Source organism: Drosophila miranda (assembly GCF_003369915.1).
Source record: "Drosophila miranda strain MSH22 chromosome Y unlocalized genomic scaffold, D.miranda_PacBio2.1 Contig_Y1_pilon, whole genome shotgun sequence".
Lineage (NCBI taxonomy): Eukaryota > Metazoa > Arthropoda > Insecta > Diptera > Drosophilidae > Drosophila > Drosophila miranda.
The window spans coordinates 34803173-34826606 of record NW_022881603.1 but is presented as its reverse complement, the minus strand read 5'-3'; the positions used below and the strand labels follow the sequence as shown (position 1 = coordinate 34826606).

The window sequence follows — 23434 nt, the reverse complement described above, 5'->3', positions numbered from 1 at the left end:
AAAATATACCGTAAATATACTGACGAGCTCAAGTTGTATAAATGTTCCTCAATTTTGATATTCTGTCGAATATTCTCAGCTATACAGAATATTTAGCCATGCCCACAAATTTTCAACTGATTAATGATTCAATTTTCTACTTAACTGGCTTATTCTAAATAATTGCTTTTATTGGATTTTTCGTAAAAAAAAGGTTTTAGCGAAATAGGTCAAGACAAAAAAACGAAAGAGGATAGTCGTTCATATTGCTCAATTTAGAGATTCCGTTGAATAATTCTGGCTTACTAATAGGCTATTCACACTGACGACCATCCACCATCCACCATCCATTTCGGGGATGGTCCGAAATAGGCTATTCACACTGACGACCATCCACCATCCATTTCGGGGATGGTCCGTAAGGTTTTGCCGTTCCGAAAATTTCCCAGTTAGTCCACCATCCATTTTGGATGTTCCTAAACCGCACGTTTCTATGCGATAGTTAGCCGATGGTTTTCAAATGCAACTCTGAATAATTGTCATTCACAATGGAAAAATGGTATTCACTGCGAAAACGTAAACAATGATTGTGACAAAATTAACAAAAAACAAAAACAACAACAGAACAGCTCGGAAGGACAGCAGACCAAATTTTCGAAAAACTTATTAATAAAATGGATTTAGTGCCAGAAAACTCCTCCAGTGGTACGTTGAATAGATATATTTGTTTTTTATTGTTTATAATATATAATATTATTACACAATGCAGCAAACAAGAGAACAACAGCAGGCGGCAGGGTGAAATGGAGTGCCGCGCTTGAGAGCCTGCTGATTGACATATGGAAGGAGAAAATTGAAGATTTGCGCGGACCACGCAAAAAATCACATGTGTAAATTAAGTTGTCCGTATGTCCAAGTAGCCTTAGCTGCTTGATGCGGTGGTCCTCGTGCGGGTTCCGTGGTATAGAATCCTCTATGAAGATTATGTTGGAGAGATAACTGTCTCTCTTATCACTGGCCTTGTGGTACAGTGGTATAGAATTAATAATTCAAAGTGTTTACGGCTGGTTGCCGGAGCAAGGTTTATTAACAAGCGTTAGCTTTCGTTATAAGAACAGAACTAAAACTAGGAGCCACCAGCAAGCTGGGGCATAAGCTGAATCAAAATTATTTAATTGCCAAAGAATGCAAAGCTACAAAATATATGTACTTAGAGCTACAAAGCTACAGTCGGTAAGCCGACTTGGCATAAGCGATAATGCTGATCTTGCGGCATGTGCAAGATATCAGATTACCGCCGGTTGACCGTCACATTCAGGGCGCTGAACTGAAGTTCGCTGATTTGGCATCTTGAGTGCAAACAACATGGAGCAGAGCACATTGGACAACGACAGTAAGTTTTATTAATTTATTGCTAAAAAAATATATTTCATTTAAGGTGTTCATTGCAGATACTGATGAGTACTTTTCGGATATTATTGAGATGGACCTGGACGGATCTTGTAGCTCCAGCACCTTGTCTGGGCGTCCGCCAAAGAAAAAGAAAAAGACCGACATTTCGTGGCTGGCAGAGATCGCCCAGGAGCGTCTCGAACAACAAAAGGACCACCACAGAAAGAAGGAGGAGCACGACGTTAGGCAGGAAAAGATGGTGCAGGACTTGATCAGCACCCAAACAAAATTCCAGAACGACTTATTAGAAGTTTTAAAAAATAAAAATAAATAAGTTTTTAATTTTCATTACGGTCTACACAATATTTTGCGATTGCAGATCGTATCTGTTCTGCTGACTGATTAAAGTCAGCAGAACTGTTGCTGGTATCGGGCTGTTCGCGCTGCTCATTTGTTGCAAGCTCCCAATTTTCATTAATCGCGCTGTTGTGCTTATTTAATATATTGTGTAAAATACAACAGCTCATTATTATGGCGCTATTATTTTTGTGGTGGCTATCAAGACCTTTTCCGAATATTCGAAATCTGGCTTTTAAATTCCCAAATGCATTTTCCACCACTCGCCTAGCTTTGGAAAGGTTGTAGTTAAACGTGCGCTGTTCCAAAGAGGCGACTGTGGAAAACGGGTAAGGTTTCATCAGCTTTTTAGAAAACCTAAATGCCGAGTCCCCGATAAGCATTACAGGGACGTTTACTCCGCTTATTTCCTTGGCTTTCTCTTGGAGTAATGCCGATGCTTCGATATGTTTTGCACGGCTTGACTTCTGGTATATCATCGAGTCATTGCACCTTCCTGCAGAGCCGATATTTACATATGTAAATCTGTATCTAAAAAGAATCGGATTTAAATAATTTAGGACATTAAACCAACTTGCTAAATACATATTTTTGTGCAAGATATTTGCATACCTATAATCCACTAGGGCAAACAAGACTGTGGAATACCAGCCCTTATAGTTATGGTGGTCTACTGCCTCAGGTGCTGGTGGTTTTATTTCGATGTGGCATCCATCTAGAATAAAAAGGAAGTTTAAAAACCAATTTATATGTAAACATATTGCTGAAGTTCTTATTGATTTCCTACCAATTGCACCTAGGCACTGAGGAAACCCAATTGCCTCGAATCCCTTTACGCACTCATCAATTTTGTCGGAAGTTAGGTAATTGGGCGACGTGTACTCCTTCGAAAACTCGTCGATAAGTGCTCTGCAAAACTCGTGCAGGATACTACACACAATGTTTGGAGCTACACCGAAAAGCCTGCCAACTGTTCGGTACTGAGAGGACGAGCCCAAAGTGTATAGCGCAATGGCGATGCGCTTTTCCAAAGGAATTTAGGAATTTTCCTAAAACCATAAAATATGTCCTTGTACTTTAAACTATGGTTGAAGTTAGTAGAAGTACTCACAAACGACCATAATCTTCCTGGCTTTTGTGTTTTTATGGCAGTCATCTGGGTCATCTCATCCTCGTCAATGTTAAAGTCATCATCATTATTCATTGACAGCAACATTATTAGTTGGTGCAAGAAAATATTTTGCTGTTGAACCACAGCCGAAATAATTGCTATATCTTCATCATCCATTATAAGAACCAAGAACTAATAAATCTTCCGCGCAAATTTAATGAACTTGTTATTGGCATCAGCTGTTTTTGACGGATGGTGGATGGTGGCAGTGTGAATCGGAGTTTCACATCTGTCAAAAAATCCCACCATTCCCCCGGGATGGGTTCAGTGTGCAGAGCCTATAAGACCATTAGTTCTGCCCACATAATTTTAGTTTTTAGTTCTTGCTTTTATTGTATTTTGACTAAAGCAAGGTTTAAACAAAATAGTTCAACAAAAAAAAACGAGGGGGAACGTTGTGAGTTGCTGTGGACACCGCAACTCTACAGTTATACCCGATACTAAGTCAGTATCGCAAATGCGATGATAATTTGCATCGTATGACGTCGATGAACGGATAGCCGGGAAATTTGTTCAGTAAATTGCGCTGGGTATCGTCCTTGACACGCGGCGTAGGCGCCATGATCGTCGGAAATGGTAGATGAGGCCCAAAAATTTCAGCAACACACCCACGCTGTGGAATGTAATCTGAGCTCAATTTCAGTTCATCTTTTCCCAAGTTGCCTGATCGTCCCAACATGGTTAGAATGTTTATTGCCGTCGAAGGCGAGAATGTCATTATTTTCGGCTCCTCCAAGTAATGGCGGCAAGCTTGCTTGAATACTTTGATAATTTCGCCATTATTAAACACGCATTGCGCCCGCAAGCCCAAAGAGCTGGCGTATCGCATGAAAATGTCGTGCTCTGACGACCGAAATGTGCATGGGAATTGTTGGCAGCATCGCCGGCCAGCCATAAAGTACAGCAGTTGCTGCGGAATAAACTTATCTTTAATAATTTCGTTCATTTCGATCAAACGAATTTACAAACCGCAACTTTTTTCACACAATCTGGCGCCGCTTTCCGTAGATGTCAAATTTTGTACGCGTCAAGTGGGACCAGTGTGACCCTCAGAAATATACCGAAACATACCGTCTTACTTTAAAAATATACCGTAAATATACTGACGAGCTCAAGTTGTATAAATGTTCCTCAATTTTGATATTCTGTCGAATATTCTCAGCTATACAGAATATTTAGCCATGCCCACAAATTTTCAACTGATTAATGATTCAATTTTCTACTTAACTGGCTTATTCTAAATAATTGCTTTTATTGGATTTTTCGTAAAAAAAAGGTTTTAGCGAAATAGGTCAAGACAAAAAAACGAAAGAGGATAGTCGTTCATATTGCTCAATTTAGAGATTCCGTTGAATAATTCTGGCTTACTAATAGGCTATTCACACTGACGACCATCCACCATCCACCATCCATTTCGGGGATGGTCCGAAATAGGCTATTCACACTGACGACCATCCACCATCCATTTCGGGGATGGTCCGTAAGGTTTTGCCGTTCCGAAAATTTCCCAGTTAGTCCACCATCCATTTTGGATGTTCCTAAACCGCACGTTTCTATGCGATAGTTAGCCGATGGTTTTCAAATGCAACTCTGAATAATTGTCATTCACAATGGAAAAATGGTATTCACTGCGAAAACGTAAACAATGATTGTGACAAAATTAACAAAAAACAAAAACAACAACAGAACAGCTCGGAAGGACAGCAGACCAAATTTTCGAAAAACTTATTAATAAAATGTATTTAGTGCCAGAAAACTCCTCCAGTGGTACGTTGAATAGATATATTTGTTTTTTATTGTTTATAATATATAATATTATTACACAATGCAGCAAACAAGAGAACAACAGCAGGCGGCAGGGTGAAATGGAGTGCCGCGCTTGAGAGCCTGCTGATTGACATATGGAAGGAGAAAATTGAAGATTTGCGCGGACCACGCAAAAAATCACATGTGTAAATTAAGTTGTCCGTATGTCCAAGTAGCCTTAGCTGCTTGATGCGGTGGTCCTCGTGCGGGTTCCGTGGTATAGAATCCTCTATGAAGATTATGTTGGAGAGATAACTGTCTCTCTTATCACTGGCCTTGTGGTACAGTGGTATAGAATTAATAATTCAAAGTGTTTACGGCTGGTTGCCGGAGCAAGGTTTATTAACAAGCGTTAGCTTTCGTTATAAGAACAGAACTAAAACTAGGAGCCACCAGCAAGCTGGGGCATAAGCTGAATCAAAATTATTTAATTGCCAAAGAATGCAAAGCTACAAAATATATGTACTTAGAGCTACAAAGCTACAGTCGGTAAGCCGACTTGGCATAAGCGATAATGCTGATCTTGCGGCATGTGCAAGATATCAGATTACCGCCGGTTGACCGTCACATTCAGGGCGCTGAACTGAAGTTCGCTGATTTGGCATCTTGAGTGCAAACAACATGGAGCAGAGCACATTGGACAACGACAGTAAGTTTTATTAATTTATTGCTAAAAAAATATATTTCATTTAAGGTGTTCATTGCAGATACTGATGAGTACTTTTCGGATATTATTGAGATGGACCTGGACGGATCTTGTAGCTCCAGCACCTTGTCTGGGCGTCCGCCAAAGAAAAAGAAAAAGACCGACATTTCGTGGCTGGCAGAGATCGCCCAGGAGCGTCTCGAACAACAGAAGGACCACCACAGAAAGAAGGAGGAGCACGACGTTAGGCAGGAGAAGATGGTGCAGGACTTGATCAGCACCCAAACAAAATTCCAGAACGACTTATTAGAAGTTTTAAAAAATAAAAATAAATAAGTTTTTAATTTTCATTACGGTCTACACAATATTTTGCGATTGCAGATCGTATCTGTTCTGCTGACTGATTAAAGTCAGCAGAACTGTTGCTGGTATCGGGCTGTTCGCGCTGCTCATTTGTTGCAAGCTCCCAATTTTCATTAATCGCGCTGTTGTGCTTATTTAATATATTGTGTAAAATACAACAGCTCATTATTATGGCGCTATTATTTTTGTGGTGGCTATCAAGACCTTTTCCGATTATTCGAAATCTGGCTTTTAAATGCCCAAATGCATTTTCCACCACTCGCCTAGCTTTGGAAAGGTTGTAGTTAAACGTGCGCTGTTCCAAAGAGGCGACTGTGGAAAACGGGTAAGGTTTCATCAGCTTTTTAGAAAACCTAAATGCCGAGTCCCCGATAAGCATTACAGGGACGTTTACTCCGCTTATTTCCTTGGCTTTCTCTTGGAGTAATGCCGATGCTTCGATATGTTTTGCACGGCTTGACTTCTGGTATATCATCGAGTCATTGCACCTTCCTGCAGAGCCGATATTTACATATGTAAATCTGTATCTAAAAAGAATCGGATTTAAATAATTTAGGACATTAAACCAACTTGCTAAATACATATTTTTGTGCAAGATATTTGCATACCTATAATCCACTAGGGCAAACAAGACTGTGGAATACCAGCCCTTATAGTTATGGTGGTCTACTGCCTCAGGTGCTGGTGGTTTTATTTCGATGTGGCATCCATCTAGAATAAAAAGGAAGTTTAAAAACCAATTTATATGTAAACATATTGCTGAAGTTCTTATTGATTTCCTACCAATTGCACCTAGGCACTGAGGAAACCCAATTGCCTCGAATCCCTTTACGCACTCATCAATTTTGTCGGAAGTTAGGTAATTGGGCGACGTGTACTCCTTCGAAAACTCGTCGATAAGTGCTCTGCAAAACTCGTGCAGGATACTACACACAATGTTTGGAGCTACACCGAAAAGCCTGCCAACTGTTCGGTACTCAGAGGACGAGCCCAAAGTGTATAGCGCAATGGCGATGCGCTTTTCCAAAGGAATTTAGGAATTTTCCTAAAACCATAAAATATGTCCTTGTACTTTAAACTATGGTTGAAGTTAGTAGAAGTACTCACAAACGACCATAATCTTCCTGGCTTTTGTGTTTTTATGGCAGTCATCTGGGTCATCTCATCCTCGTCAATGTTAAAGTCATCATCATTATTCATTGACAGCAACATTATTAGTTGGTGCAAGAAAATATTTTGCTGTTGAACCACAGCCGAAATAATTGCTATATCTTCATCATCCATTATAAGAACCAAGAATTAATAAATCTTCCGCGCAAATTTAATGAACTTGTTATTGGCATCAGCTGTTTTTGACGGATGGTGGATGGTGGCAGTGTGAATCGGAGTTTCACATCTGTCAAAAAATCCCACCATTCCCCCGGGATGGGTTCAGTGTGCAGAGCCTATAAGACCATTAGTTCTGCCCACATAATTTTAGTTTTTAGTTCTTGCTTTTATTGTATTTTGACTAAAGCAAGGTTTAAACAAAATAGTTCAACAAAAAAAAACGAGGGGGAACGTTGTGAGTTGCTGTGGACACCGCAACTCTACAGTTATACCCGATACTAAGTCAGTATCGCAAATGCGAAGATAATTTGCATCGTATGACGTTGTCGATGAACGGATAGCCGGGAAATTTGTTCAGTAAATTGCGCTGGGTATCGTCCTTGACACGCGGCGTAGGCGCCATGATCGTCGGAAATGGTAGATGAGGCCCAAAAATTTCAGCAACACACCCACGCTGTGGAATGTAATCTGAGCTCAATTTCAGTTCATCTTTTCCCAAGTTGCCTGATCGTCCCAACATGGTTAGAATGTTTATTGCCGTCGAAGGCGAGAATGTCATTATTTTCGGCTCCTCCAAGTAATGGAGGCAAGCTTGCTTGAATACTTTGATAATTTCGCCATTATTAAACACGCATTGCGCCCGCAAGCCCAAAGAGCTGGCGTATCGCATGAAAATGTCGTGCTCTGACGACCGAAATGTGCATGGGAATTGTTGGCAGCATCGCCGGCCAGCCATAAAGTACAGCAGTTGCTGCGGAATAAACTTATCTTTAATAATTTCGTTCATTTCGATCAAACGAATTTACAAACCGCAACTTTTTTCACACAATCTGGCGCCGCTTTCCGTAGATGTCAAATTTTGTACGCGTCAAGTGGGACCAGTGTGACCCTCAGAAATATACCGAAACATACCGTCTTACTTTAAAAATATACCGTAAATATACTGACGAGCTCAAGTTGTATAAATGTTCCTCAATTTTGATATTCTGTCGAATATTCTCAGCTATACAGAATATTTAGCCATGCCCACAAATTTTCAACTGATTAATGATTCAATTTTCTACTTAACTGGCTTATTCTAAATAATTGCTTTTATTGGATTTTTCGTAAAAAAAAGGTTTTAGCGAAATAGGTCAAGACAAAAAAAAGAAAGAGGATAGTCGTTCATATTGCTCAATTTAGAGATTCCGTTGAATAATTCTGGCTTACTAATAGGCTATTCACACTGACGACCATCCACCATCCATTTCGGGGATGGTCCGAAATAGGCTATTCACACTGACGACCATCCACCATCCATTTCGGGGATGGTCCGTAAGGTTTTGCCGTTCCGAAAATTTCCCAGTTAGTCCACCATCCATTTTGGATGTTCCTAAACCGCACGTTTCTATGCGATAGTTAGCCGATGGTTTTCAAATGCAACTCTGAATAATTGTCATTCACAATGGAAAAATGGTATTCACTGCGAAAACGTAAACAATGATTGTGACAAAATTAACAAAAAACAAAAACAACAACAGAACAGCTCGGAAGGACAGATACGTTGAATAGATATATTTGTTTTTTATTGTTTATAATATATAATATTATTACACAATGCAGCAAACAAGAGAACAACAGCAGGCGGCAGGGTGAAATGGAGTGCCGCGCTTGAGAGCCTGCTGATTGACATATGGAAGGAGAAAATTTAAGATTTGCGCGGACCACGCAAAAATTCACATGTGTAAATTAAGTTGTCCGTATGTCCAAGTAGCCTTAGCTGCTTGATGCGGTGGTCTGTAACGTGTCATCTACGCACGTCTGTGTATATAAATCCTGCCAGGCTAGCTGTCATTCAGCGAAGGGAAGCACACGCTTTGGGTTTCCGGCCTCTGCTCGTCGGCTATTGGAGTGATGTTCTTGCCCCCCTCCTGCTGGTGGCCTATACGCATTATACCGCGAATGAAGTAGCGTGTCACGACGAAAATGCTTAACCGGGAGACACTGTTTATCCCTGAATAGAATTGTGGATGTGTGCTGGAAAGGTATCTCAACTCCGCCTCTGGTGTTGTCGAGGTCGTGTCGCCCACCCTGCCATGGCCATTCCAAACCGTTCGATTTAATGACGGAATGGCCCCTTTGTCCGGGGCGTCCTACATGGGGAATTTGCCAGCGAAAGCAAAGCGGTAGATTAATACATTATAAAGTTTATTCACTTACTGGCTAAAACACTAACATTACCCGCAAATACCATAATATAATCACCCACATTAAAAGAGTAGCTAAATGAAATATATGTATAAAATTCCTACAAATACTTGGCTATGTGTCATACAAACGATATACTAAATAAGTCCGAAATGGACAAACTAACTTGCTTGCTGACTCCGTAATGTTACGAAACCAATTCGAGTGGGCACTTCTCCCTCTCACTCACCGACCGGCCCTAGTTCCCTTGTTTCAAGTTGTAATTCATTAATAACAGAATTTAAGTCCACTCATACCTTTTCTCCAGTTTATGGCTCCATCGGCGAAAGCGCTTTCCTCGATGAATACCTAAAGCTGCTGTGGTGGAAGAACACTTAAATGGGCACAAGGTTGGGGGAAATCATATTTGCAGATCGGCGAGAGTCACGAGAAGCCACTACCGGAATCAAATCTAAATCTCTCCTAATTAACTCCGCACAGAAATCATAATTAATTACACATTTACAGACACGAATACAATTACTCGGTCAATCCGTTGCTTCCTCTTTTTTTTTCTATTCTCTTTCTCCCGACGGTTATCTATGTTTCCTTTCCACCTCCTGGTCGAACGGGAACAGCTCAAATTCTTTCCCCTGCTTCTGCAGGTGAAAGGTACGCGAAAGCAAAGAAAAAGGCCAAACGGCCAATCTCCGACGGTGCTATATTAACACTTTCTCTCCGCCGATCTGCTCGCGACCAAGGGACGGGCCCTCCTTATCTGCCGCGTCGCGCTCGACTACTAAAGTGCCGACGCCAACGCCTCGGGAAGCTAGCCGCTTGGGGGGACCGAGCGCTCCCCAAATGTCTTCTCCCTCTGCTTCCACGCTCGCTTCTCCGATGGCTGAGCGCTTTCCAGACAATCCCAAAGGTTTAAAAGCCACTTTGTTAGGCTTGCGGCTGCTGTTGTTTGCTGGCTGGCTTCCTTGGACGATCGAATCCGCACTGCTTAACTCGATTTACTAAGCGCCAAGACTACAAATGGGACAACTCTTTATTCTCCTTTAGCCCTTCTCTTCTCTTCCCTCAGCACTTACCCCAACCGGACTCAGCGCTATACGGCTTCTGACGACTGAATAGCCCACTCGCCTTCAACCAAGAATCTCGCAGTCGAATCTTGGATTTAGATATTTAGATTCCCTATAGTTTTTCTCTTCACTAAATTCTTGGTTTTTCCTTTCCGTCGGACCGATACGCAACCGACTCAATTGACTTTCACGAGGGAATAGCCGATAGGGACGCCAACGTTCTGGCGGCAAATCCTCTAACAGGTCCCTGGATGCATTTTCAACAGAGATAGCCTGACGTTTTGACCTGTTACCGTCTTTTTGGTTTTCCCTTGACCTGTCGTTCGCCTGCCACTCTGAGCACTAGATGGCGCCACAAAAAAACTCAGCATTCCCTGCTACAAGCGCTACAGGTCCTCGTGCGGGTTCCGTGGTATACAATCCTTTATGAAGATTATGTCGTAGAGATAACTGTCTCTCTTATCACTGGCCTTGTGGTACAGTGGTATAGAATTAATAATTCAAAGTGTTTACGGCTGGTTGCCGGAGCAAGGTTTATTAACAAGCGTTAGCTTTCGTTATAAGAACAGAACTAAAACTAGGAGCCACCAGCAAGCTGGGGCATAAGCTGAATCAAAATTATTTAATTGCCAAAGAATGCAAAGCTACAAAATATATGTACTTAGAGCTACAAAGCTACAGTCGGTAAGCCGACTTGGCATAAGCGATAATGCTGATCTTGCGGCATGTGCAAGATATCAGATTACCGCCGGTTGACCGTCACATTCAGGGCGCTGAACTGAAGTTCGCTGATTTGGCATCTTGAGTGCAAACAACATGGAGCAGAGCACATTGGACAACGACAGTAAGTTTTATTAATTTATTGCTAAAAAAATATATTTCATTTAAGGTGTTCATTGCAGATACTGATGAGTACTTTTCGGATATTATTGAGATGGACCTGGACGGATCTTGTAGCTCCAGCACCTTGTCTGGGCGTCCGCCAAAGAAAAAGAAAAAGACCGACATTTCGTGGCTGGCAGAGATCGCCCAGGAGCGTCTCGAACAACAAAAGGACCACCACAGAAAGAAGGAGGAGCACGACGTTAGGCAGGAAAAGATGGTGCAGGACTTGATCAGCACCCAAACAAAATTCCAGAACGACTTATTAGAAGTTTTAAAAAATAAAAATAAATAAGTTTTTAATTTTCATTACGGTCTACACAATATTTTGCGATTGCAGATCGTATCTGTTCTGCTGACTGATTAAAGTCAGCAGAACTGTTGCTGGTATCGGGCTGTTCGCGCTGCTCATTTGTTGCAAGCTCCCAATTTTCATTAATCGCGCTGTTGTGCTTATTTAATATATTGTGTAAAATACAACAGCTCATTATTATGGCGCTATTATTTTTGTGGTGGCTATCAAGACCTTTTCCGAATATTCGAAATCTGGCTTTTAAATTCCCAAATGCATTTTCCACCACTCGCCTAGCTTTGGAAAGGTTGTAGTTAAACGTGCGCTGTTCCAAAGAGGCGACTGTGGAAAACGGGTAAGGTTTCATCAGCTTTTTAGAAAACCTAAATGCCGAGTCCCCGATAAGCATTACAGGGACGTTTACTCCGCTTATTTCCTTGGCTTTCTCTTGGAGTAATGCCGATGCTTCGATATGTTTTGCACGGCTTGACTTCTGGTATATCATCGAGTCATTGCACCTTCCTGCAGAGCCGATATTTACATATGTAAATCTGTATCTAAAAAGAATCGGATTTAAATAATTTAGGACATTAAACCAACTTGCTAAATACATATTTTTGTGCAAGATATTTGCATACCTATAATCCACTAGGGCAAACAAGACTGTGGAATACCAGCCCTTATAGTTATGGTGGTCTACTGCCTCAGGTGCTGGTGGTTTTATTTCGATGTGGCATCCATCTAGAATAAAAAGGAAGTTTAAAAACCAATTTATATGTAAACATATTGCTGAAGTTCTTATTGATTTCCTACCAATTGCACCTAGGCACTGAGGAAACCCAATTGCCTCGAATCCCTTTACGCACTCATCAATTTTGTCGGAAGTTAGGTAATTGGGCGACGTGTACTCCTTCGAAAACTCGTCGATAAGTGCTCTGCAAAACTCGTGCAGGATACTACACACAATGTTTGGAGCTACACCGAAAAGCCTGCCAACTGTTCGGTACTCAGAGGACGAGCCCAAAGTGTATAGCGCAATGGCGATGCGCTTTTCCAAAGGAATTTAGGAATTTTCCTAAAACCATAAAATATGTCCTTGTACTTTAAACTATGGTTGAAGTTAGTAGAAGTACTCACAAACGACCATAATCTTCCTGGCTTTTGTGTTTTTATGGCAGTCATCTGGGTCATCTCATCCTCGTCAATGTTAAAGTCATCATCGTCATCATCATTATTCATTGACAGCAACATTATTAGTTGGTGCAAGAAAATATTTTGCTGTTGAACCACAGCCGAAATAATTGCTATATCTTCATCATCCATTATAAGAACCAAGAACTAATAAATCTTCCGCGCAAATTTAATGAACTTGTTATTGGCATCAGCTGTTTTTGACGGATGGTGGATGGTGGCAGTGTGAATCGGAGTTTCACATCTGTCAAAAAATCCCACCATTCCCCGGGATGGGTTCAGTGTGCAGAGCCTATAAGACCATTAGTTCTGCCCACATAATTTTAGTTTTTAGTTCTTGCTTTTATTGTATTTTGACTAAAGCAAGGTTTAAACAAAATAGTTCAACAAAAAAAAACGAGGGGGAACGTTGTGAGTTGCTGTGGACACCGCAACTCTACAGTTATACCCGATACTAAGTCAGTATCGCAAATGCGAAGATAATTTGCATCGTATGACGTTGTCGATAAACGGATAGCCGGGAAATTTGTTCAGTAAATTGCGCTGGGTATCGTCCTTGACACGCGGCGTAGGTGCCATGATCGTCGGAAATGGTAGATGAGGCCCAAAAATTTCAGCAACACACCCACGCTGTGGAATGTAATCTGAGCTCAATTTCAGTTCATCTTTTCCCAAGTTGCCTGATCGTCCCAACATGGTTAGAATGTTTATTGCCGTCGAAGGCGAGAATGTCATTATTTTCGGCTCCTCCAAGTAATGGCGGCAAGCTTGCTTGAATACTTTGATAATTTCGCCATTATTAAACACGCATTGCGCCCGCAAGCCCAAAGAGCTGGCGTATCGCATGAAAATGTCGTGCTCTGACGACCGAAATGTGCATGGGAATTGTTGGCAGCATCGCCGGCCAGCCATAAAGTACAGCAGTTGCTGCGGAATAAACTTATGTATCTTTAATAATTTCGTTCATTTCGATCAAACGAATTTACAAACCGCAACTTTTTTCACACAATCTGGCGCCGCTTTCCGTAGATGTCAAATTTTGTACGCGTCAAGTGGGACCAGTGTGACCCTCAGAAATATACCGAAACATACCGTCTTACTTTAAAAATATACCGTAAATATACTGACGAGCTCAAGTTGTATAAATGTTCCTCAATTTTGATATTCTGTCGAATATTCTCAGCTATACAGAATATTTAGCCATGCCCACAAATTTTCAACTGATTAATGATTCAATTTTCTACTTAACTGGCTTATTCTAAATAATTGCTTTTATTGGATTTTTCGTAAAAAAAAGGTTTTAGCGAAATAGGTCAAGACAAAAAAACGAAAGAGGATAGTCGTTCATATTGCTCAATTTAGAGATTCCGTTGAATAATTCTGGCTTACTAATAGGCTATTCACACTGACGACCATCCACCATCCACCATCCATTTCGGGGATGGTCCGAAATAGGCTATTCACACTGACGACCATCCACCATCCATTTCGGGGATGGTCCGTAAGGTTTTGCCGTTCCGAAAATTTCCCAGTTAGTCCACCATCCATTTTGGATGTTCCTAAACCGCACGTTTCTATGCTATAGTTAGCCGATGGTTTTCAAATGCAACTCTGAATAATTGTCATTCACAATGGAAAAATGGTATTCACTGCGAAAACGTAAACAATGATTGTGACAAAATTAACAAAAAACAAAAACAACAACAGAACAGCTCGGAAGGACAGCAGACCAAATTTTCGAAAAACTTATTAATAAAATGTATTTAGTGCCAGAAAACTCCTCCAGTGGTACGTTGAATAGATATATTTGTTTTTTATTGTTTATAATATATAATATTATTACACAATGCAGCAAACAAGAGAACAACATCAGGCGGCAGGGTGAAATGGAGTGCCGCGCTTGACAGCCTGCTGATTGACATATGGAAGGAGAAAATTAAAGATTTGCGCGGACCACGCAAAAATTCACATGTGTAAATTAAGTTGTCCGTATGTCCAAGTAGCCTTAGCTGCTTGATGCGGTGGTCCTCGTGCGGGTTCCGTGGTATAGAATCCTCTATGAAGATGGAGAGATAACTGTCTCTCTTATCACTGGCCTTGTGGTACAGTGGTATAGAATTAATAATTCAAAGTGTTTACGGCTGGTTGCCGGAGCAAGGTTTATTAACAAGCGTTAGCTTTCGTTATAAGAACAGAACTAAAACTAGGAGCCACCAGCAAGCTGGGGCATAAGCTGAATCAAAATTATTTAATTGCCAAAGAATGCAAAGCTACAAAATATATGTACTTAGAGCTACAAAGCTACAGTCGGTAAGCCGACTTGGCATAAGCGATAATGCTGATCTTGCGGCATGTGCAAGATATCAGATTACCGCCGGTTGACCGTCACATTCAGGGCGCTGAACTGAAGTTCGCTGATTTGGCATCTTGAGTGCAAACAACATGGAGCAGAGCACATTGGACAACGACAGTAAGTTTTATTAATTTATTGCTAAAAAAATATATTTCATTTAAGGTGTTCATTGCAGATACTGATGAGTCCTTTTCGGATATTATTGAGATGGCCCTGGACGGATCTTGTAGCTCCAGCACCTTGTCTGGGCGTCCGCCAAAGAAAAAGAAAAAGACCGACATTTCGTGGCTGGCAGAGATCGCCCAGGAGCGTCTCGAACAACAAAAGGACCACCACAGAAAGAAGGAGGAGCACGACGTTAGGCAGGAAAAGATGGTGCAGGACTTGATCAGCACCCAAACAAAATTCCAGAACGACTTATTAGAAGTTTTAAAAAATAAAAATAAATAAGTTTTTAATTTTCATTACGGTCTACACAATATTTTGCGATTGCAGATCGTATCTGTTCTGCTGACTGATTAAAGTCAGCAGAACTGTCGCTGGTATCGGGCTGTTCGCGCTGCTCATTTGTTGCAAGCTCCCAATTTTCATTAATCGCGCTGTTGTGCTTATTTAATATATTGTGTAAAATACAACAGCTCATTATTATGGCGCTATTATTTTTGTGGTGGCTATCAAGACCTTTTCCGATTATTCGAAAACTGGCTTTTAAATGCCCAAATGCATTTTCCACCACTCGCCTAGCTTTGGAAAGGTTGTAGTTAAACGTGCGCTGTTCCAAAGAGGCGACTGTGGAAAACGGGTAAGGTTTCATCAGCTTTTTAGAAAACCTAAATGCCGAGTCCCCGATAAGCATTACAGGGACGTTTACTCCGCTTATTTCCTTGGCTTTCTCTTGGAGTAATGCCGATGCTTCGATATGTTTTGCACGGCTTGACTTCTGGTATATCATCGAGTCATTGCACCTTCCTGCAGAGCCGATATTTACATATGTAAATCTGTATCTAAAAAGAATCGGATTTAAATAATTTAGGACATTAAACCAACTTGCTAAATACATATTTTTGTGCAAGATATTTGCATACCTATAATCCACTAGGGCAAACAAGACTGTGGAATACCAGCCCTTATAGTTATGGTGGTCTACTGCCTCAGGTGCTGGTGGTTTTATTTCGATGTGGCATCCATCTAGAATAAAAAGGAAGTTTAAAAACCAATTTATATGTAAACATATTGCTGAAGTTCTTATTGATTTCCTACCAATTGCACCTAGGCACTGAGGAAACCCAATTGCCTCGAATCCCTTTACGCACTCATCAATTTTGTCGGAAGTTAGGTAATTGGGCGACGTGTACTCCTTCGAAAACTCGTCGATAAGTGCTCTGCAAAACTCGTGCAGGATACTACACACAATGTTTGGAGCTACACCGAAAAGCCTGCCAACTGTTCGGTACTCAGAGGACGAGCCCAAAGTGTATAGCGCAATGGCGATGCGCTTTTCCAAAGGAATTTAGGAATTTTCCTAAAACCATAAAATATGTCCTTGTACTTTAAACTATGGTTGAAGTTAGTAGAAGTACTCACAAACGACCATAATCTTCCTGGCTTTTGTGTTTTTATGGCAGTCATCTGGGTCATCTCATCCTCGTCAATGTTAAAGTCATCATCGTCATCATCATTATTCATTGACAGCAACATTATTAGTTGGTGCAAGAAAATATTTTGCTGTTGAACCACAGCCGAAATAATTGCTATATCTTCATCATCCATTATAAGAACCAAGAACTAATAAATCTTCCGCGCAAATTTAATGAACTTGCTATTGGCATCAGCTGTTTTTGACGGATGGTGGATGGTGGCAGTGTGAATCGGAGTTTCACATCTGTCAAAAAATCCCACCATTCCCCCGGGATGGGTTCAGTGTGCAGAGCCTATAAGACCATTAGTTCTGCCCACATAATTTTAGTTTTTAGTTCTTGCTTTTATTGTATTTTGACTAAAGCAAGGTTTAAACAAAATAGTTCAACAAAAAAAAACGAGGGGGAACGTTGTGAGTTGCTGTGGACACCGCAACTCTACAGTTATACCCGATACTAAGTCAGTATCGCAAATGCGAAGATAATTTGCATCGTATGACGTTGTCGATGAACGGATAGCCGGGAAATTTGTTCAGTAAATTGCGCAGGGTATCGTCCTTGACACGCGGCGTAGGCGCCATGATCGTCGGAAATGGTAGATGAGGCCCAAAAATTTCAGCAACACACCCACGCTGTGGAATGTAATCTGAGCTCAATTTCAGTTCATCTTTTCCCAAGTTGCCTGATCGTCCCAACATGGTTAGAATGTTTATTGCCGTCGAAGGCGAGAATGTCATTATTTTCGGCTCCTCCAAGTAATGGCGGCAAGCTTGCTTGAATACTTTGATAATTTCGCCATTATTAAACACGCATTGCGCCCGCAAGCCCAAAGAGCTGGCGTATCGCATGAAAATGTCGTGCTCTGACGACCGAAATGTGCATGGGAATTGTTGGCAGCATCGCCGGCCAGCCATAAAGTACAGCAGTTGCTGCGGAATAAACTTATGTATCTTTAATAATTTCGTTCATTTCGATCAAACGAATTTACAAACCGCAACTTTTTTCACACAATCTGGCGCCGCTTTCCGTAGATGTCAAATTTTGTACGCGTCAAGTGGGACCAGTGTGACCCTCAGAAATATACCGAAACATACCGTCTTACTTTAAAAATATACCGTAAATATACTGACGAGCTCAAGTTGTATAAATGTTCCTCAATTTTGATATTCTGTCGAATATTCTCAGCTATACAGAATATTTAGCCATGCCCACAAATTTTCAACTGATTAATGATTCAATTTTCTACTTAACTGGCTTATTCTAAATAATTGCTTTTATTGGATTTTTCGTAAAAAAAAGGTTTTAGCGAAATAGGTCAAGACAAAAAAACGAAAGAGGATAGTCGTTCATATTGCTCAATTTAGAGATTCCGTTGAATAATTCTGGCTTACTAATAGGCTATTCACACTGACGACCATCCACCATCCACCATCCATTTCGGGGATGGTCCGAAATAGGCTATTCACACTGACGACCATCCACCATCCATTTCGGGGATGGTCCGTAAGGTTTTGCCGTTCCGAAAATTTCCCAGTTAGTCCACCATCCATTTTGGATGTTACTAAACCGCACGTTTCTATGCGATAGTTAGCCGATGGTTTTCAAATGCAACTCTGAATAATTGTCATTCACAATGGAAAAATGGTATTCACTGCGAAAACGTAAGCAATGATTGTGACAAAATTAACAAAAAACAAAAACAACAACAGAACAGCTCGGAAGGACAGCAGACCAAATTTTCGAAAAACTTATTAATAAAATGGATTTAGTGCCAGAAAACTCCTCCAGTGGTACGTTGAATAGATATATTTGTTTTTTATTGTTTATAATATATAATATTATTACACAATGCAGCAAACAAGAGAACAACATCAGGCGGCAGGGTGAAATGGAGTGCCGCGCTTGACAGCCTGCTGATTGACATATGGAAGGAGAAAATTGAAGATTTGCGCGGACCACGCAAAAAATCACATGTGTAAATTAAGTTGTCCGTATGTCCAAGTAGCCTTAGCTGCTTGATGCGGTGGTCCTCGTGCGGGTTCCGTGGTATAGAATCCTCTATGAAGATGGAGAGATAACTGTCTCTCTTATCACTGGCCTTGTGGTACAGTGGTATAGAATTAATAATTCAAAGTGTTTACGGCTGGTTGCCGGAGCAAGGTTTATTAACAAGCGTTAGCTTTCGTTATAAGAACAGAACTAAAACTAGGAGCCACCAGCAAGCTGGGGCATAAGCTGAATCAAAATTATTTAATTGCCAAAGAATGCAAAGCTACAAAATATATGTACTTAGAGCTACAAAGCTACAGTCGGTAAGCCGACTTGGCATAAGCGATAATGCTGATCTTGCGGCATGTGCAAGATATCAGATTACCGCCGGTTGACCGTCACATTCAGGGCGCTGAACTGAAGTTCGCTGATTTGGCATCTTGAGTGCAAACAACATGGAGCAGAGCACATTGGACAACGACAGTAAGTTTTATTAATTTATTGCTAAAAAAATATATTTCATTTAAGGTGTTCATTGCAGATACTGATGAGTACTTTTCGGATATTATTGAGATGGACCTGGACGGATCTTGTAGCTCCAGCACCTTGTCTGGGCGTCCGCCAAAGAAAAAGAAAAAGACCGACATTTCGTGGCTGGCAGAGATCGCCCAGGAGCGTCTCGAACAACAAAAGGACCACCACAGAAAGAAGGAGGAGCACGACGTTAGGCAGGAAAAGATGGTGCAGGACTTGATCAGCACCCAAACAAAATTCCAGAACGACTTATTAGAAGTTTTAAAAAATAAAAATAAATAAGTTTAATTTTTCATTACGGTCTACACAATATTTTTTATTTTTTTTATTTATTTATTAAATTAACAAATTATCTGTTAATAATGGTGCTTAGTTACTAAAGGCGGAAAAAGATAAGTTAAAAGTTAGCTAAATTTAAATGATTATAAATATTGCATGCAATTAGTTTAAGAGACAGTTCAGGGGATAGGGTTTGACAGAGGGAGTTATAATTATGGCATAAAACCCTAAAAGGTTCATGATCAGCATAATTAGACCTACATATGGGTAGACGGATAGGCCTAAAAGTACGGGTAGGTCTAGATGGAACGGCCAAGTCAATCTGACCCAAGAGAGTTTGGGAGTCAACAGTCCCAAGAAGGAGCTTGTGCACGAACATTACGCCATTGCATATTCTGCGATGGTGCAACGACGGCAGGTCAATAAGATTTAGCCTAGACCGGTAGGGTGGCAAGATTCTACCCGAGTCCCAGTTAAAGTTCCGAAGGGCAAAAATTAAAAATTGCTTTTGCACGGATTCAATAACAGCCTGCTGCTCTTTATACTGCGGGCTCCACACACAAGAACAATACTCCAATATAGGACGTACTAACGAGATGTACAGTTGTTTCGTAACGTACGGGTCGTCAAACTCCTTGGACCAACGCTTGATGAACGCTAAAACACCCTTAGCTTTATTTACAGTTGCAGCTATATGGGTGTTGAAACACATCTTATGATCAAAAAGGACTCCGAGGTCATTTGAACTCGAAATTCGCTCAAGGACATGATTTCCTAGAACATATGAGACAAAATGAGGAGCGCGACGGTAAAATGTCATAAGTTTGCATTTGGAAAGGTTCAGAAAAAGAAGATTAGTTGAACACCACAATAGTAGTTCACTTAGATCAAGTTGAAGGCGTGTGTGCAAATACCAATCAGAGTAAGAAAGACAGATTTTGACATCATCAGCATACATTAGTGTAGTAGAGTATGTTATAACTTGAGGAAGGTCGTTCACAAATAAAATAAACAGAAGCGGGCCCAGATGACTTCCCTGTGGCACACCTGAAGTAACATTAACAGTATTTGACAACACGTTAGAAAACAAAACACGTTGAGTACGGTTAGAGAGATAGGACAAAATCCAATCTAGAAGATTCGTTGGGAACCCTAATAAAGAGAGCTTTTGAATAAGCAGAGCATGGTTCACAGAATCGAATGCCTTGCTGAAGTCCGTAAAAACTACATCCGTCTGCAAACCAATTTGAAAACCACGGTGGATTAGGTTAGAAAACTCAAGAAGGTTAGTCGATGTTGAACGATGTCTGAAAAAACCGTGTTGCGACGGAGATATCAAGCTGCAACAAAGATGTTGCAGTTGCCGGGTGACCAGGAACTCAAGAAGCTTCGGGATGGCGGAAAGCTTTGCGATACCACGATAGTTTTCAATGTTTGATCTTGAACCTTTTTTGTGAAGCGGAATGATGTAGGACTCATTCCAAATTACTGGGAGACAAGACTGTTCCAAGGAGAGGTTGAAGAGAAAGGTCAAGGGTTTGAAAAGGGACTGGGCACAGTGCTTTAAGATGCAACTTGGTACCTTATCTGGACCCGCAGAAAACGATATGTCCATAGATGACAAACCTTCCAGAACAACGCTTTCCTCGAAAAAGGGCAGAAAAATGCTGTTAGCTTGAGGTAGCTGGTACGGATACGGAGTGGATGCGTTGTAAATATGAGACGAGTAAGTTGTTTGGAAAAAGTTAGCGAATAAATTTGCAATACCAACAGCAGAAGCTTCTCTTATGTTCTGGTAATGAAGGGACGGAGGAAAAACGTTTGACTTGCGCTTAGAGTTAACGAACGAATAGAATTTTTTAGGATCACTACGAAAGTTACTACTACATTGTGAAAGGTAATGATTATAACACTGACTATTGACGGCAAGGAACAGAGAGCGAGCGGAGGAGTATAGAGCTAAGGCCGACGTGGAGCCCGACTTCTGGTACTTTTTATAGAGCCGGGATTTATTATTTTTTAAGTATGACAAATACTTGGAGAACCAGGGAGGCTTGGACGATACAGGTACAGTGATATCTGGAACAAACGTATTAAGGGCGGAGTAATTAGAACTATAAAACGAGTTAACAGTTGCGTCTATGTTCGGTAATGAATAAAGAAACGACCAATCAACACGCGAGAGATGTAGATCTAAATCAATAAAGTTTGTTTTGCGAAAACACTTTATGTGACAAGGAGCCATGGAACTGTCAGCACCTCCAGATTGTGTACACTCCAGTGATATCAACAAAGTTGGATGGTAAGGATCTTCAGGGAGAGATATTGGGCTTGCTCTAGATACCGTAGCAAGAGAACCATCATTAACAAAAACGAGGTCAAGAAGTCTGTCCCTAATGTTTTTAACGGCATTAATTTGGACAAGGGAATTATCCGTTAGCCCATTGATAAAGTCATTATGGCAATAGGGAAACAACAGGTTAGCGTCATTACAAGGCAGCCAAGAAAGAAATGGGAGGTTAAAGTCCCCCATGACAATAATTCGATCATTGCACCCTAATGCAGAAACAACATTATTAATTGCTGAGAGGTGGTGTAAGTAAAGCTCAGCATCAGACCTGGGAGGAATGTAAGAGCAGGTTAAATAGAAAAATGCGGAGCCAACACGAACTTTGACTGCAACAAATTCAATTCCATGAATGTTATTGAATCGGAATAACTCAGATGAGAAAACAGATTATCTGCGATTGCAGATCGTATCTGTTCTGCTGACTGATTAAAGTCAGCAGAACTGTTGCTGGTATCGGGCTGTTCGCGCTGCTCATTTGTTGCAAGCTCCCAATTTTCATTAATCGCGCTGTTGTGCATATTTAATATATTGTGTAAAATACAACAGCTCATTATTATGGCGCTATTATTTTTGTGGTGGCTATCAAGACCTTTTCCGATTATTCGAAATCTGGCTTTTAAATGCCCAAATGCATTTTCCACCACGTGCGCTGTTCCAAAGAGGCGACTGTGGAAAACGGGTAAGGTTTCATCAGCTTTTTTGTTACACTTAGCTTGTTTCCCAGAGGGCAATGCCGGCTAGCTGTCGACCCCAGGGCTGGGTAGTTCCCCTTGCCCGCCAAATGTAGACAAAAAAGGAGACATACTACTTCTCGGGACATCAAAACTAACAACAACCTAACAACAACAAAGAAAATCATAAACAGACGGCTATCAAGTGGGTGAAGCTTGGGTGTTATCACTTCGCGCGCCCGCCCTACCTGTGACCAAACACAACGTTCATTTTGGCCACCCTCTGCTGGAACGGTAACGGCTGGCCTAATACATGGCTTACGCCACGCGTCCTCCCTCTATTTTAAATTTAAGGCATCATGCTTCAATATATATCCAAGCTTTAATAATCGTAAATTGACAATTTCATCTTTCTCATTAATAAATAGCTATACTCCAAATTATCACTAACCACTAAGAAACACCAAAACGTTCGACACAAAGGCAAACAAGGAAATAACTGCTGAAATTTCGTTCAACCAAACAGGGATACCCTCACCCATACGTAATGGAATATGTGTAGATGAGTGGATCCAGTTTTACGGGAGTTAATTTAACTCGGGCCCCTACGGAGACTTAACCTACCAAGAGCTCTTGTTAAGGGTCCCCGGGTCATAAACAATAAACAATATTTTTTTCACAAATCGCTCGACCAAATACGGTGGACTGATGGGACCCCCGCGTCACCCACTAAGGGTTAATCTTCTGGCACTGAACAGCTGATCGCAGATTTAGGTTCGTGAAAGGTGTTGGTGTTTTTACATATTTTTTTTCAATGTACGTTAAACGGTTTAAGCTAATACTAATTACTAAATAAAGGACAACACACGGAACAAAATAACATTTAATGTGGAACGGTGTTTGGAGTGCGGACTATGTTTTTTTTCTTTAAATTCAAACGACGTGGGCGATCGCTGGCCGTG

The 23434-nt window shown here is 41.0% G+C and overlaps 4 protein-coding genes and 8 long non-coding RNA genes across 19 annotated transcripts; 4 read left to right on the top strand and 8 right to left on the bottom strand.

Annotated features, from left to right (window-relative positions):
• Positions 1-263: 263 nt before the first annotated feature.
• LOC117189560 lies at positions 264-15476 on the top strand. Of its 4 annotated transcripts, none has more exons than XM_033394710.1 (3): positions 264-684; positions 14512-15129; positions 15188-15476. In XM_033394710.1, exons 2-3 carry the CDS (start codon positions 15102-15104, stop codon positions 15460-15462), a joined length of 303 nt encoding a protein of 100 aa, XP_033250601.1. In that variant the 5' UTR covers positions 264-684; positions 14512-15101; the 3' UTR covers positions 15463-15476. The 4 variants fall into 4 exon arrangements, 3 of the variants coding, with proteins under 3 accessions (XP_033250601.1, XP_033250599.1, XP_033250600.1); XM_033394708.1 differs by lacking the exons at positions 14512-15129; positions 15188-15476 and adding exons at positions 749-1372; positions 1431-1719 and having other exon boundaries at positions 286-684; XR_004473438.1 differs by lacking the exon at positions 264-684 and adding an exon at positions 14256-14447 and having other exon boundaries at positions 15175-15198.
• On the bottom strand, positions 1477-3254 carry LOC117189573. Of its 2 annotated transcripts, none has more exons than XR_004473442.1 (4): positions 2840-3254; positions 2516-2777; positions 2341-2443; positions 1477-2253 (listed from the first exon to the last, which is right to left on the bottom strand). It is a non-coding gene; the product is annotated as an uncharacterized LOC117189573 (long non-coding RNA). The 2 variants fall into 2 exon arrangements; XR_004473441.1 differs by having other exon boundaries at positions 1477-2259; positions 2840-3251.
• Positions 3388-3979, bottom strand: LOC117189584. The gene is made up of 2 exons (XR_004473453.1): positions 3869-3979; positions 3388-3809 (listed from the first exon to the last, which is right to left on the bottom strand). It is a non-coding gene; the product is annotated as an uncharacterized LOC117189584 (long non-coding RNA).
• LOC117189565 lies at positions 5263-5701 on the top strand. Its single transcript, XM_033394715.1, has 2 exons — positions 5263-5354; positions 5413-5701. Exons 1-2 carry the CDS (start codon positions 5327-5329, stop codon positions 5685-5687), a joined length of 303 nt encoding a protein of 100 aa, XP_033250606.1. The 5' UTR covers positions 5263-5326; the 3' UTR covers positions 5688-5701.
• Positions 5459-7204, bottom strand: LOC117189574. Of its 2 annotated transcripts, none has more exons than XR_004473444.1 (4): positions 6822-7204; positions 6498-6759; positions 6323-6425; positions 5459-6235 (listed from the first exon to the last, which is right to left on the bottom strand). It is a non-coding gene; the product is annotated as an uncharacterized LOC117189574 (long non-coding RNA). The 2 variants fall into 2 exon arrangements; XR_004473443.1 differs by having other exon boundaries at positions 5459-6241; positions 6822-7201.
• On the bottom strand, positions 7377-7964 carry LOC117189586. Its single transcript, XR_004473455.1, has 2 exons — positions 7854-7964; positions 7377-7794 (listed from the first exon to the last, which is right to left on the bottom strand). It is a non-coding gene; the product is annotated as an uncharacterized LOC117189586 (long non-coding RNA).
• LOC117189566 lies at positions 8327-11485 on the top strand. The gene is made up of 3 exons (XM_033394716.1): positions 8327-8817; positions 10687-11138; positions 11197-11485. Exons 2-3 carry the CDS (start codon positions 11111-11113, stop codon positions 11469-11471), a joined length of 303 nt encoding a protein of 100 aa, XP_033250607.1. The 5' UTR covers positions 8327-8817; positions 10687-11110; the 3' UTR covers positions 11472-11485.
• On the bottom strand, positions 11243-12901 carry LOC117189592. 2 transcript variants are annotated; one of them, XR_004473463.1, is made up of 4 exons: positions 12606-12901; positions 12282-12543; positions 12107-12209; positions 11243-12019 (listed from the first exon to the last, which is right to left on the bottom strand). It is a non-coding gene; the product is annotated as an uncharacterized LOC117189592 (long non-coding RNA). The 2 variants fall into 2 exon arrangements; XR_004473462.1 differs by having other exon boundaries at positions 11243-12025; positions 12606-12899.
• Positions 13326-13760, bottom strand: LOC117189589. The gene is made up of 2 exons (XR_004473458.1): positions 13650-13760; positions 13326-13586 (listed from the first exon to the last, which is right to left on the bottom strand). It is a non-coding gene; the product is annotated as an uncharacterized LOC117189589 (long non-coding RNA).
• Positions 15225-17017, bottom strand: LOC117189572. Of its 2 annotated transcripts, none has more exons than XR_004473440.1 (4): positions 16597-17017; positions 16273-16534; positions 16098-16200; positions 15225-16010 (listed from the first exon to the last, which is right to left on the bottom strand). It is a non-coding gene; the product is annotated as an uncharacterized LOC117189572 (long non-coding RNA). The 2 variants fall into 2 exon arrangements; XR_004473439.1 differs by having other exon boundaries at positions 15225-16016; positions 16597-17015.
• Positions 17018-17317: 300 nt separating this feature from the next.
• Positions 17318-17752, bottom strand: LOC117189587. The gene is made up of 2 exons (XR_004473456.1): positions 17642-17752; positions 17318-17578 (listed from the first exon to the last, which is right to left on the bottom strand). It is a non-coding gene; the product is annotated as an uncharacterized LOC117189587 (long non-coding RNA).
• A 549-nt stretch (positions 17753-18301) lies between these two features.
• On the top strand, positions 18302-19484 carry LOC117189567. The gene is made up of 3 exons (XM_033394717.1): positions 18302-18439; positions 18504-19121; positions 19180-19484. The coding sequence occupies exons 2-3, from the start codon at positions 19094-19096 to the stop codon at positions 19452-19454; spliced, it is 303 nt and encodes a 100-aa protein (XP_033250608.1). The 5' UTR covers positions 18302-18439; positions 18504-19093; the 3' UTR covers positions 19455-19484.
• Positions 19485-23434: the final 3950 nt, after the last annotated feature.

Excerpts from the sequence above, each read along its gene's own strand:
- LOC117189565 (XM_033394715.1), top strand. The coding sequence starts at position 5,327 with ATGGAGCAGAGCACATTGGACAACGACA. Across the intron at positions 5,355-5,412 it reads GAGCACATTGGACAACGACA|ATACTGATGAGTACTTTTCG; the intron begins GTAAGTTTTATT and ends TGTTCATTGCAG.
- LOC117189566 (XM_033394716.1), top strand. The coding sequence starts at position 11,111 with ATGGAGCAGAGCACATTGGACAACGACA. Across the intron at positions 11,139-11,196 it reads GAGCACATTGGACAACGACA|ATACTGATGAGTACTTTTCG; the intron begins GTAAGTTTTATT and ends TGTTCATTGCAG.
- LOC117189560 (XM_033394710.1), top strand. The coding sequence starts at position 15,102 with ATGGAGCAGAGCACATTGGACAACGACA. Across the intron at positions 15,130-15,187 it reads GAGCACATTGGACAACGACA|ATACTGATGAGTCCTTTTCG; the intron begins GTAAGTTTTATT and ends TGTTCATTGCAG.
- LOC117189567 (XM_033394717.1), top strand. The coding sequence starts at position 19,094 with ATGGAGCAGAGCACATTGGACAACGACA. Across the intron at positions 19,122-19,179 it reads GAGCACATTGGACAACGACA|ATACTGATGAGTACTTTTCG; the intron begins GTAAGTTTTATT and ends TGTTCATTGCAG.